Raw genomic sequence first — 12,964 nt, forward strand, 5'->3', positions numbered from 1 at the left:
CTCCTGCGATTATCCTCTTTTTTTGTCGTCTTTGTGCCCTCTCCAAATTGCCATCTCTTCTCATTTCAATTCATTAAAATACTCAAATCTGCTCGTGACATGACGACCTACCCACATCCCCATTACATCTGCTCGGGGCAAATACGATAATAGGTCAAAGACAAAATATATTAATACATACATATATATATATATATATATATATATTCCAATGTTTAGAAAACACTACTCCCACCATCTTGAAATATTAACAGCAAGAAATCCAGTCCTAAGCAACACTCTTATAGACTACACAATGGGGAGAGTGACCCTCTCTCTCCCTCACCCTCGGTTTTTATCACCAAACCATCCTAGATAGTACTAAAGTGAAAAATAACGTGACTGATCTTGTAATCCTAAGCAACACTCTTATAGACTACACAATGGGGAGAGTGACCCTCTCTCTCCCTCACCCTCGGTTTTTATCACCAAACCATCCTAGATAGTACTAAAGTGAAAAATAACGTGACTGATCTTGTAATTCTCTCGTGATCTTGTAATTGAATCCAAAACATCTTATTTTTTAAAAAGTTTATATTTTGTTCGGTTCATTTTCTATTTTATATCCTTTCAAAAGAGTCAAATCCTTAAGTACGTGGCTAGCCGAAATACCACAAGGTCTCACTTGAAAAATAGTTGTTTGCCTTCACTATTGGACATAATATATAGCAGCCGGTACCCTTTCTAGCTGCATATACTTCCAATATTGGGGGCTGTAATATTGTGAAGGGAACCAGACGTGTGAATGTGTGATTGTGCTCTTATGTGTTGTGGGAATCCCATGCCAATATGCATGCCGTGGTCGATTGCCATCCTATTTAAATTTTACCTCTTCTCTGCAACAATTTATTTATCAGCTGAGCTCTCTTTCTCTCTCCCCCCAAAAGAAGTGTACCCAAAAAACAAAAGCATAAAAAAACAAAACAAAAAGAAAAACTGACAAGGATAGCAACTAGAGCAAGTTAATACCCTGTCTGGTTATTGGAGAACAGAGAAAACTACAGGGGCAGAGAAAATGATCAGCAGCTTATGAAATTTCCATTAATTAAAGGAATGGGTACATTTGATCTTTTTTTATTCTTTTGCCCATCTGCTTTCTTGCTTTATAGCCTCTAAATTGTTTCAGATTATCATTTGCTTTTAGGCGCTGATTTCCCTACTCGCTGTTGCTGTGTTGTCCATTTCTGCTCTGTTCGGCTCTGAGCTTTGGGATGAGTTAAAGCTCCTTTATGTCGCTGAAAAAAGGATTGTGCTATCTTACAAGCAGTCCTGACCAAGACCCCCGCCCCCCATCTAGACCCAGTCATTCAACATTTCCATAGGGTCCACCTCCCTAATGGGTTTTTCGAATTAGCTAAAAATATGATCCTCAGGATCTTTTTCTTCAGATATCCCAGAATAAAATACTGCAAAATGGCTTTTTTCCAAAAACAGGGCACAGGAAGTTGCTCTTTTCCTCTGATTATGACCTAATCCGTAGTAGCTGACGTCTGTGTGAATATGTTGTGTTTATTGTGATTATAGAAATTGATGCATCGGGGTGGAATGTGTTTTGGCATTTTGAAGCTTTGAGCCGTGGATGTTGCTTTTTTTGCATGTTTGCACGTAATGTCTGTTGCTTTTGGCTTTAACCTCGGTAGAGAATAACAGTACTGCTGCCGAGACTGCACCCAGCTGAGATTTGGTTCCTCTGTTTTGCTTCTTTTCAGGTTGGCATCCATCGGCATGCTACTCCCTCGCTCTTTTCCCCATATCTTCATTTTTGTCTCAACATAATTTTAATCCTTCATGCTCCAAGATTCTCAGAGAAAACGTGTGAACTTTTACACCATTCCCTTAATTTAAACCCAATTTTTTCTCTTAAAGCCGTTGTTTTGTCCTGCTCCTAATCGAGTCTCTTAACCAAATCCTATGTGCTCTTATGTCTGTTTCTCTGTCTCTTTCTCTGGGTTGATATCGACCTGCTTTAGAATGTTTGTCTGTACTTTGCAGAAATGCCTCAAAGGCAGATTAAAGAACCTGAGCATAAGCGTGTAGCCTCCAGGAATAAGCCTATTCAGAATAACATGACTCAGCAGCCATCATCCCAATTCTCACACGATATCAAAGATAAATTGGAAGATGCAAAAAAGAGCAGTAGTGACATGGGGAGGAGAAAGGCAAGGAGACGAGCTAAGGGAACCAAAGCGGGGAGGCTGCAGGACACAAAGCTTGAGTTTTTACAAATGGGTTGCCCCGCTTCAAGCAAAAACAATCTTTTGTTCCACCGCAGGCCTGGCTATGGCCAGTTAGGGACCAAATGTATTGTTAAAGCCAACCATTTCCTCGCAGAAGTACCTATGTCAGACTTGAGTCAGTATAGTGTAAGAAGATGACTCTCTATAAACTATGCCATAGTTTATTATGTAGATATTTCTTTCCTTCTTCTCCTTCTTCTTCTTCTTTGTTGTTATGGGTTGGTAAGAAATGGCAGGGATTAAATTTAAGCTTATTTTCAAATTTTCTTAATTTGTTTATGTGCAGGTCACCATAAATCCTGAAGTCAATTCTCGTAAGTTGAACAAATCTATCATGACCCAGTTGGTGAAACTTCATAGAGAGACTGATTTGGGGATGAGGCTTCCAGTTTATGATGGAAAAAGAACCCTTTACACTGCTGGATTGTTGCCTTTTACATCGAAAGAGTTTACCATAACTTTAGTGGATGAAGATGAGCTTATGGGCATCCCAAGGTGGGTGACTCGTTGCCCTTGCATCTTATTTTTTTGGCCATGTATTTGTTGATGGAATTTAGGATTCGTTATTGGCATTTCTTGTTGCATCCTAGGAAGTTCTAATCAAGTTTGAGCTAATTGCATATCAGCAGGGAAAGAGAATATAAAGTGAGAATCAGGTTCATTGCGATAGCTAGTATGTGCCAATTGCGTGAGCTTCTAGCTGGGAAGCAAGTTGACACCCCTCAAGAAGCACTTAAGGTCATTGATATTGTGTTGAGGGAACTTGCAGCCCAAAGGTCGCTCTCTATGCTTATAGTTTCTTTCGCTTTTTCTTCTTGGGTTTGAATTGGGGCTACCCTCAGCATGTTCAGATAAACTGTTTGTTAACTTCAACTATTGATGCGTTCAGGTATATTTCTGTTGGGAGATTCTTCTACTCTCCAAATTTTAGAAGGCCACAGCCGCTTGGGGGGGGCCTACAGTCGTGGCGTGGCTTCTACCAAAGTATAAGGCCTACACAGATGGGATTATCACTGAATATTGGTAATGGGGATTCAACTCCATTTGGTTCTTATTGTCTGTCAGAAAAGCTATATATCATGGCAGTCATGGTTGCACAAGATTATCCCTTTTTTGAAAAATAAAATGTATATTTTTGGTTTTTTATTATTGTCAGATATGTCAACAACAGCATTCATCGAACCACTCCCAGTTATGGAGTTTGTAGCCCAAATTTTGGGTAAAGATATTTGTTCAAGGCCATTGTCAGATGCAGATCGTGTTAAGGTATGGTGTAGTAGGTTTTGGAAACTGAGTGGTCATACTCCAAAAATTTTTTTCCATGTTACTTTGTGTGCAGAGACACAGCACATACACTTACATGCTCGCTTCTTAGTTTATTGTCTTAAGTGATAGAGATGCTTTTAATGGTGGCAACAAAAATGATGACAGCATTTTAATTGTATTACAGTATTTCAAATGAGGTGCAACACGTTCAGGTTGATTTGCCATTACCTGTGCAAGTAATGGTAATCACACAATACTTTAAAAAACATATGTACATAAACTAAGCATCATATACTGTAGAAGAGGAAATATTTTACTTATTCACATGCTTGTGTAATGGACAAACAAATGTGAATAATATATGACTACATGAATCAACTTAACAAGGAAAGAAGATATGTAGTATGTACTTCAATTCAAAGTTACCACAAATATTTAATCACAATTGCAGTTTGCCTTACTTTTATCAAACCAAAATTGATTTGGTTTCCAAGTAATTCACAAAATAGTTTGTCGTAATTTTATCAAACCAATGTTGAACTAGAGTAACCTGCCTAGATTAGTCATGTCAGTTCTCAATTTTTTTTTGTTCTTGTTTTTTGTTTTTTGGTTCTAGGCAATTGCTTTTGGATGTTTTTAAGTCTTCATTTTCTTTTTCACCCTTTCCATTTTAACTCGATCTTTAATGGCCATCACTATTAAGTGAAAAACAGTACATTTCTTCTCACTGTCGTGTGAGATTCACATAACATGTATGTTGCAGCATATCCCATATGTGTATTATTAGTTATCCAATTCTTTAGCAGTAAAAAGCTAAACTGTACTGGTGGGCTAAATAATATATATGTCACATTCTGCATATTAAATCAGGAGCGAGAATTCAATAAGCTATTATCAAGTGACTGTTGCATCAATGTTGAGCAGGTTAAGAGAGCCCTTCGGGGTGTCAAAGTTGAAGTTACACACAGAGGAAATGTGCGGAGAAAATATCGGATTTCTGGGTTGACATCGCAGCCCACTAGGGAACTAATGTAGTTACACTTTCCATATGACATTCTTTTGGTTATGGAGTTTCCCCTCTCTAAAATTATATTTTCTTTTTTCTCCTTGCATCAGTTTCCCAGTTGATGAGAAAATGAACATGAAATCAGTTGTTGAGTACTTTCAAGAAATGTATGGATTCACCATTCAGCATTCCCACCTACCTTGTCTCCAAGTGGGAAACCAAAGAAAGGTGAACTATTTACCAATGGAGGTAAGCTTTGCCCAATATTTCTTCAACTTTTTTCTTGCAGCAAATTTAGTCCATTATAATAAGTTTTTAGATGTTGCTCCAGGCTTGCAAGATAGTCGAGGGACAGAGATACACCAAGGGGCTAAATGAAAAGCAGATAACTTCATTGCTGAAAGTTACATGCCAAAGACCCCATGAACAAGAAACAGATATTTTGCAGGTTCAGATGTCCGATTCCTACAATTTTCTGGTGCCTCACCTACATGCTGAATAATTTGGAAGTTAAATAAAAATACAAATTATTTATTTGCTTAATGCTTGGTTCTAATTGAAACTTTGGAGTGATAACAATCCATCCCTCTTTCCTTTATATGGTCATATACTTATTAATTGCCAAAAGATAACCTCCTTTTTTTTTTCAAAGCTAGCACAAATTCATGAAACCAAAAACCTTTGTGTTCATAATGATGGTTTTCACTATATCTATCAGACTATTAACCAGAATGGATATGCACAAGATCCTTATGCAAAGGAGTTTAGCATCAGCATAGATGACAGGCTTGCATCAGTTCAGGCTCGAGTTCTTCCAGCCCCCTGGGTAATTCCTCAAATTCATGTTTATATGATGAGATTTGATCTGAGGATTATTTATATTTTGTTCATTGTTTTGTTTGAAATAGCTGAAATACCATGATACTGGAAAAGAAAAAGTATATTTGCCTGAAGTCGGTCAGTGGAATATGATGAACAAGGTAATTTTTATACAGAAAAGCATCATATGGTTTCTCCTGACATCTTCAATATTAGATGCGAGTTTCTTCAATCTAAAAGTTAATTTTCATTGTTATAATGTAGAAAGTCATAAACGGAAGCACTGTAACCTATTGGGCTTGTATTAACTTCTCACGAAGTGTCCAAGAGAGTACCGTTCGTGGTTTTTGCCATCAATTGATCCAGATGTGCCAAGTCACTGGCATGGTAATCTATCCCCATCTGATCATACCTAACTGGTGCAAGTTTTGATTGTCTTTTATATTTTTCTAGGATCACCATAGCATTCCAATAAACTAAACTATTTTCGACTTCAATATTCCTCTTAATTTCTTGATGTATTTACAAGCTAATTATTCATGTTGTTTATTCACATTTCATCTTAGGAGTTCAACCACGAACCTGTAATTCCAATTTATTCAGCTCGACCAGATCAGGTAAAGAAGGCCTTGAAGCATGTATATAATACTGCTGCAAACAAACTTGAAGGGAAAGATTTGGAGTTACTCATTGCCATTCTCCCGGACAACAATGGCTCGTTGTATGGTATGTGGTTTCTATAGCAACTAACTGTCTACTTAATATTATTATGCACTACCTTTGTAAGGTTGTAGTCTTGTAGAGCTTCACTTTGTCACCTTTTTTCTTGGGTATATTAAACCATTGACTGATAAAATGGGTTTGCAATAACCTTAATTCCAATTCTTGCTTTCAAACGAAAGGCATATGAACACTAAACTAAAAAAATAAATATAAGAAAATATTAATACCTGGTATCAATGTATCCATTTATATGTGTCATTGGTTTGGTTTGGGGCTTTGAGAGTTGTATGAAAAGCAGACTGCCCTCTTCTCTGTTCTCAAACTTATGGTTTGATGGGAAACATGAGATGTAGGTTGGGCTAGGGACCTCTCGCATTTCTATGCAACTCAATGCAAACTCTATCTATCATTAGTTGCGTACATACAATGCCCCCACAGCCACACTAATCGTGAACCCCAGACATACATTTGGCTGGATATTGGAAGGATGATAATAACTGACCATTATAGGCCTAGGCTAATACTCACAATATTCTACATTCATGCAATCCTTTTTTTTTTTTACTAAAAGAGGGCGGCACCTCTTTTATTTATTGATATGCCCTCACTTTTGGCGGAGGAATACCGTGGTTACAAGACAAGCAAAAGGGAGATTACAGATAATGAAATTAAAACCCTCCCAAAAACAACATCAACAACCAACCAAACCAGGACAACAAATCCAAACAAAGGTAACTAAGAAACAAGTCTAAATAGGCGTAGATAAAATCACAAATCAAAATCCACCAAACATGGTTAATCTGAGTTTAATAAAAGATCAATTATGTTAGTCCATCAATAACTGAAAATTTTAACATTCTCATTCTTCTAAATGGAATTCTCTAGATTAAATTACACGACATGTGGCTACAGCTTGGAATATGAAATATATGCAAGCAGTTCTCAATACAACAGGTCCAAATGAAATCATATATACCGTAACCCACTGTGCACATAATCATAGTGAAGTGTATTGATATCCTACATGTCAAAATACAAATTCAACCACAATGGAATTAACAACAAAGGATTTAAATAACTTTATTTAATCAATCACAAAGAATAACAGGTTCAACCACAACTGGATTATAATTCAACATTAACTTTCCATTAACCATATCTAGTAGAGAAATAGAAATCAAATTCCTCCTTATGGAGGGTACTTAAGTTAAAATCCAAAATATGACTAGAAATCAACTAAAGCCTAACAACTCCAATTTGCTCCACCTTTACTTTGACTTTCTTCCCCGTGCTGATTTTCAACTCTCTTTTACTGGATCTGGCTACTTCTGAAATTTTTATGTGAATTATAGCATGAGTACCAAAGCATTAACTATGAGAAACCAACAACGTTGGACTTAAAATGAACTAGTGCTTGAGGGGTATTTTCATATCAATTCATAAATTACCGAAAATTGACTTGTTCTTGCCTAAGGTTAGGATAGGAATTGAATTACACACTTTACTAATTTTCCTTTTCGCCTAGCTAAATAGTTGTTCTTGCAGCCCTGAACAATTTTTTTCTCCCACCGGCAGCACTATAAGTAATGATGTTAAGCTCTACCCTTACGAGATCACTTCCTCTTGAAAAATGGCGCCATATCTCAAGCTCCATTGCTCCTTTTGAGCATCATAAGATGTTTTAAGAGCATGAAAACTATGATGCAAGAGATTTTAAGATTTATTGAACTAAAAAATCTATCTCCTAGTTCAAGAAAACTCTAAAAGGCTCTCTTCTAGTTTAAGAAAACTCTCTTCTGATGTCACTTTTGTCATTAAGCTAATTAAAATAGCATTTGAGCTTGATGATATACTTACATACCTTCATCAATAGCATCATAGCTAGTGGAAGTCAATAGCTTCATATAAATCTCTTTTTTTTAGCTTTGTCAAACTTAGTAAACTTGTCCGTTATCCATATAAAAATAAAAAAATAAAAATTAAACCCTAGTAAACTAGTCAGCAACAACTTTAATTTTCAGTTGCAGGTGAACTCTGCCTTATGGTCTTCTCCATAGATTGCTTCATGGGCATTAGACATACTCTATTGAAGTGCTTCCTTTTTCCATAATAAACCCTATCATTAGTAGAAGCAGTCTTAGTAGGCTCTACAGGATCATCAACTCTTAAAGCTATGCCAATGTTCAATTCAGTCTTCCAAATTGGTTTCAGTTAAAGTCTTGATGGCACAAAGTTGCAAAGATAAGACAATTGAAAATAATCAAATTTTCTAATCACTACACATGTAATAACAAAATTGTACTATTAATTAACCCTCCTCACAATTGAATTAGTTGTTATTAATTCGATTTATAGTCCACAATCTCGCCTAAAGGTCTCGGAATACAACAGGCAATGGAACCCCTCCACAAGATGAAGTAGCACAATCATGTATTATATTCTCGAAAGCCAATACCAACAAGGTATTTCAAGCTCTCGAATATATAATACCCAATTAGCTCTCTTTATCTTCACTAAGAACTGTAAATAAGGACTCTTAGTGCTACTGTAAACCAGTGAAAAATTTTTATTGACATGTAAAATATACATGATATGACCATGCTTAATTGAGTCGATAATAGACCAGTACACAAGTAACACAACTAATCATATCTTTGACTTCACCTGTGATTGTGAATTGTATACTGGATTGCCAGAAATTTCTATTATGTCAAGAATCAAATTCAACAAAAAGGTTATTTCTATTAATGTCTACAATATGACATTCTCTTATGAGCATAACACCAATGCAAGAATTGTTTCCAACAATCAAACCATGAATTTAAATATTAGAAAATGTAGTAATAAAATATTGTAACTGATCCTGGCCCACTGTGGGCCCCAACAGAGAGACCTGGGTGAGTGGACTACTGATGACGCACTCCGAAACAACAAAACCCAGGCTGCACATGCATGGACCGCATGTGGTCAATTTTGACACAGTTTCTTGCAAAATGAGTCTGCTTCATTTTTCCATTATTTTTCTCAATTTTTTTCATGATTTATGTTCCAAATTTGATTTACAACTCCCATATATTAGTACAGAATGGTCAATTATAGAATTGTGGAATTTAATTCAGAAACTGAAGGAAAACCATAAATTCAACAGCAATTTTCACTTTAAAATATTGCACTTGCAACAATCCTTCTCAAACCCATTCAATCTCATAAATATTATCATCGAGATTCAACCTGAAGAGCATAAACAATGATTATATGGTTTATTACTTTATTTGTCGATTTAGTTTTAAGAAAAATGGAAGTTCGTACCATTTGTACTGCATACAACCCATTGTCTTGACACCAAATTGTAAAATAACTTTGCATTGATATGCCTTAAAATAAAATAATAAAATCAACTCAAAAAAATACATTTATCTGGTATCAACGAATCCATTGGCATGTTCTCTCGCTATGTGGCTTTGAGAGAGTTCGAATGTGTGGGGAGCAGACTACTCTCTTTCATTTTCTCAAAACTATAGTTTGATGGGAAACTACAATACATTAAGGGTTGATAGCAGGAAGTGCCACAGACCTCCTTTTATATTTATATGTTTATAATGCAAATTATACCCATCATGGTGCGCATATAGGACCACACTAATTGTAAACCTACAAATAAAGTTGACTTGATATAAAAAAGAGAATGTGGATCATTGACCATTACAAGCCCATGCTAATATTTCCTACTGTTTGACATACATCTAACCTCGGTTTATGCAAATTGACCGTGCGTGTTCATTAATAACTGCAAATTCACACATGGCCTTCAAATTAGTTCGGGCTAAAAAAGGTCAAAATTATTTTTTCTGTGTTTTTTGAAGATGAAGAGTAGAATCTGCATGTAAGAATGGAATGGAACATAATGAAATTGATCTTTGCAATTCTACATATTTGCCATTTCAATTTTCACTCTATTCCATTCTCATTTCATTCCATTATAGCGTACCAAACATTGGGTAGATGTGTTTTCTGCATTATGCAAATTATTAGGATAAGAGGTGTAAAATTCTATATTCGCATAGTTTTGTGCGAATCAGACCAGTGATTTATAACTGACTAGAAACAACATGCTCCGAGTTCAGGTGATCTGAAAAGAATTTGTGAAACGGATCTGGGGTTGATTTCTCAGTGCTGCCTTACAAAATATGTCACCAAGACTAGCAGACGGTACCTTGCAAATGTGGCACTTAAGATCAATGTCAAGGTTTTTCAGAACTGTTATGGTTCTACACTTTAAAATACCACAGTTTTAATATATAATATATACATTCATTTTATTTTTCTAAGCTCGGATATGGATTTATTTTTCTTATAAAGATGGGAGGAAGGAATACTGTGCTTTTGGATGCTTTAAGTTGGAGAATTCCTTTGGTTAGTGATATTCCAACGATTATATTTGGAGCTGATGTAACCCATCCGGAGTCAATAGAGGACTCTAGTCCATCAATTGCTGCTGTAAGGATGTCAACTCTCTGTATTGTATATCGCTCTGGATTGTTGTTTGAGCTTGTACTGATTGTTTTTCTGCACAGGTTGTAGCCTCCCAAGACTGGCCGGAGGTCACAAAGTATGCTGGGCTGGTGTGTGCTCAAGCTCATCGCCAAGAGCTTATTCAAGATTTGTTCAAAACTTGGCAAGATCCTAAGCAGGGTACCATGACAGGAGGAATGATCAGGTGGATATTTGAGGCTACTTCAATATAGTATGAATTTTGTGTATGAGGTTACACCCTGCATATGTCCAATTTGCATATCATTGAATTGATTTATTTACTCTTGTTAGCGGATTGACTCTGTTCATATCTCCCATATAAATAGATTTATTCAATCCATGGCTCATACTGCAGGGAACTCTTGCTCTCATTTAAGAAGGCCACCGGACAAAAACCACTGAGGATAATATTTTACAGGTTGTTATGCGATCAGCATTTTCACACATTTATTTCTTTATAGATTAATGGTTCAAGTGTATAGATGGGCCTCAAATAGCTTGTGAGGCTCAAGTATACCAAAAATTGCTTCATTTTTCTAATGGCATCTTTTCTAATCTTTGTAGAGATGGTGTGAGTGAAGGGCAGTTCTACCAGGTTTTATTATATGAACTTGATGCCATTCGTAAGGTGAAGTTAGCACCTAATTTGCTTGTCCTGTTAAAGTATGTTTTTTCCAGTGCTGAAGTATCTATTATCTGTGTCTAGGCTTGTGCATCACTGGAGGCAAGTTATCAACCTCCAGTAACATTTGTTGTGGTTCAAAAGCGACATCACACGAGACTCTTCGCAGTCGACCACAATGATAGAAGTAGTATGGACAAGAGCGGGAATATCTTACCAGGCAATCAATTTTCACTTATGGCTGCTACTGAGTTTTGTGCTTGTGATCACAGTAAAAAGGCCACAAGGGAGCTGGGTTGACCACCATAGCAAAAATAAATAGATAATAAGCCCACATGTTTTGCCATTCCTCTCTGTTGATCATGTGATTGTTTCTTTTAGATATTAATGACCTTGAAGTTTCTGCTTGCAGGTACCGTTGTTGACTCTAAGATATGTCATCCAACAGAGTTTGATTTTTATCTTTGCAGCCATGCAGGAATTCAGGTATAGTTTTTGATTCGTATGAAATACTAGGGAGGTGATGATTCATTTTATCTATCGCACAAGTTCTGATATCAGGCCAAAATGTTCTAATCATTTGTTTGCAAGCTTTAAATAAGTTTTTACTGTAAAATATTGGCTTGTTAAACATTTGTTTAAATTGGAATCCATGTTTTTTGCAGGGTACCAGTCGACCTGCTCATTATCATGTTCTCTGGGACGAGAACAATTTTAGAGCCGATGAGATCCAATCTTTGACAAACAACCTCTGTTACACGTAAGAAATTCAGTTTCCTCACTGCTCTCGCTCATGCAGTGTTTTATATTACAATGATATAACCTGGTTGATGATTTTGCTGCAGTTATGCTCGGTGCACTCGCTCTGTTTCAGTAGGTAATCTTCTAGTTCATTTCTCACATGGATAATTATATGCAAAATAGGACCCAGTTTGCAATTGATGTGTTTCGATATATATGACAGCAAAGTCTAAGAAATTTATTCTCTTTTGTATGCAGTGCCTCCTGCATATTATGCCCATCTGGCTGCATACCGAGCTCGATTCTACATGGAACCAGATGTGCATAAGGATTCTAAAATGTGTTGTGCGCATGGATCGTGTGTCCGGCCCCTGCCAGCATTGAAAGAGAAGGTGAAGAATGTGATGTTCTACTGCTAGGGGAAATAGATTTTGAAAGGAAGATAAAAATCACAGGGAAAGAACATAACAAAAATATGGAGAAAATTGTACATGGCAGCTGTGTTTATATGTAGTGAGAGAATGAGAAATGGTGCATTAGAAATTTTGTAAAGTGTACCTAGCATGCTTGTCGAGTGTTTGATAGGAGTTTGAAATGTAGAGCACAAAGGCAGGGCTAGCAAACTTTTAACCCATCAGGTATGTACAATTGATGGAATTGATGAGACTCTAATGCTAACCATCAGATGTATGTATTTGATGAAGCTGATAACTAATGCTCTTTCATGGTTCACAGCCTCTCCGCCGCTGACTTTTCTATTTCAATTCAGAGATAATAGTGACGTATTTTTTATCAGTGGTGACAATAAGTTATGCAAATGCAAAATGCAATGCGGTTATTCAATTTCCATGGAAACATCTCAAGACCCCACCAGCATACCATAAATGCCCCCTTTGTTGGGTAAGCATGGCATCTCATCTGAATTTTCAAGGCACCAAGTTACTGGAATTTCTACTGGTATAACTGGAGAGAGAGAGA

At 36.5% G+C, this 12,964-nt stretch overlaps 1 protein-coding gene across 3 annotated transcripts; it reads left to right on the forward strand.

The window, feature by feature from the left end:
- Positions 1-1,019: 1,019 nt before the first annotated feature.
- LOC131158151 (protein argonaute PNH1-like) lies at positions 1,020-12,718 on the forward strand. Of its 3 annotated transcripts, XM_058112804.1 has the most exons (23): positions 1,020-1,748; positions 2,032-2,402; positions 2,563-2,771; positions 2,906-3,052; positions 3,166-3,299; positions 3,433-3,542; positions 4,467-4,573; positions 4,659-4,797; positions 4,880-4,996; positions 5,267-5,374; positions 5,457-5,528; positions 5,632-5,754; positions 5,934-6,093; positions 10,215-10,336; positions 10,450-10,587; positions 10,665-10,807; positions 10,979-11,041; positions 11,188-11,251; positions 11,330-11,465; positions 11,658-11,731; positions 11,911-12,005; positions 12,091-12,122; positions 12,245-12,718. In XM_058112804.1, the coding sequence occupies exons 2-23, from the start codon at positions 2,034-2,036 to the stop codon at positions 12,403-12,405; spliced, it is 2,823 nt and encodes a 940-aa protein (XP_057968787.1). In that variant the 5' UTR covers positions 1,020-1,748; positions 2,032-2,033; the 3' UTR covers positions 12,406-12,718. The 3 variants fall into 3 exon arrangements, with proteins under 3 accessions (XP_057968787.1, XP_057968786.1, XP_057968785.1); XM_058112803.1 differs by having other exon boundaries at positions 1,747-2,402; XM_058112802.1 differs by lacking the exon at positions 1,020-1,748 and having other exon boundaries at positions 1,969-2,402; positions 2,903-3,052.
- The last annotated feature ends 246 nt before the right edge of the window (positions 12,719-12,964 follow it).

The sequence above is a fragment of the Malania oleifera genome, chromosome 6, assembly GCF_029873635.1.
Source record: "Malania oleifera isolate guangnan ecotype guangnan chromosome 6, ASM2987363v1, whole genome shotgun sequence".
NCBI lineage: Eukaryota > Viridiplantae > Streptophyta > Magnoliopsida > Santalales > Ximeniaceae > Malania > Malania oleifera.

Excerpts from the sequence above, each read along its gene's own strand:
- LOC131158151 (XM_058112802.1), top strand. The coding sequence starts at position 2,034 with ATGCCTCAAAGGCAGATTAAAGAACCTGAGCATAAGCGTGTAGCCTCC. Across the intron at positions 3,543-4,466 it reads CAGATGCAGATCGTGTTAAG|GTTAAGAGAGCCCTTCGGGG; the intron begins GTATGGTGTAGT and ends AATGTTGAGCAG. Across the intron at positions 5,529-5,631 it reads AGTGGAATATGATGAACAAG|AAAGTCATAAACGGAAGCAC; the intron begins GTAATTTTTATA and ends GTTATAATGTAG.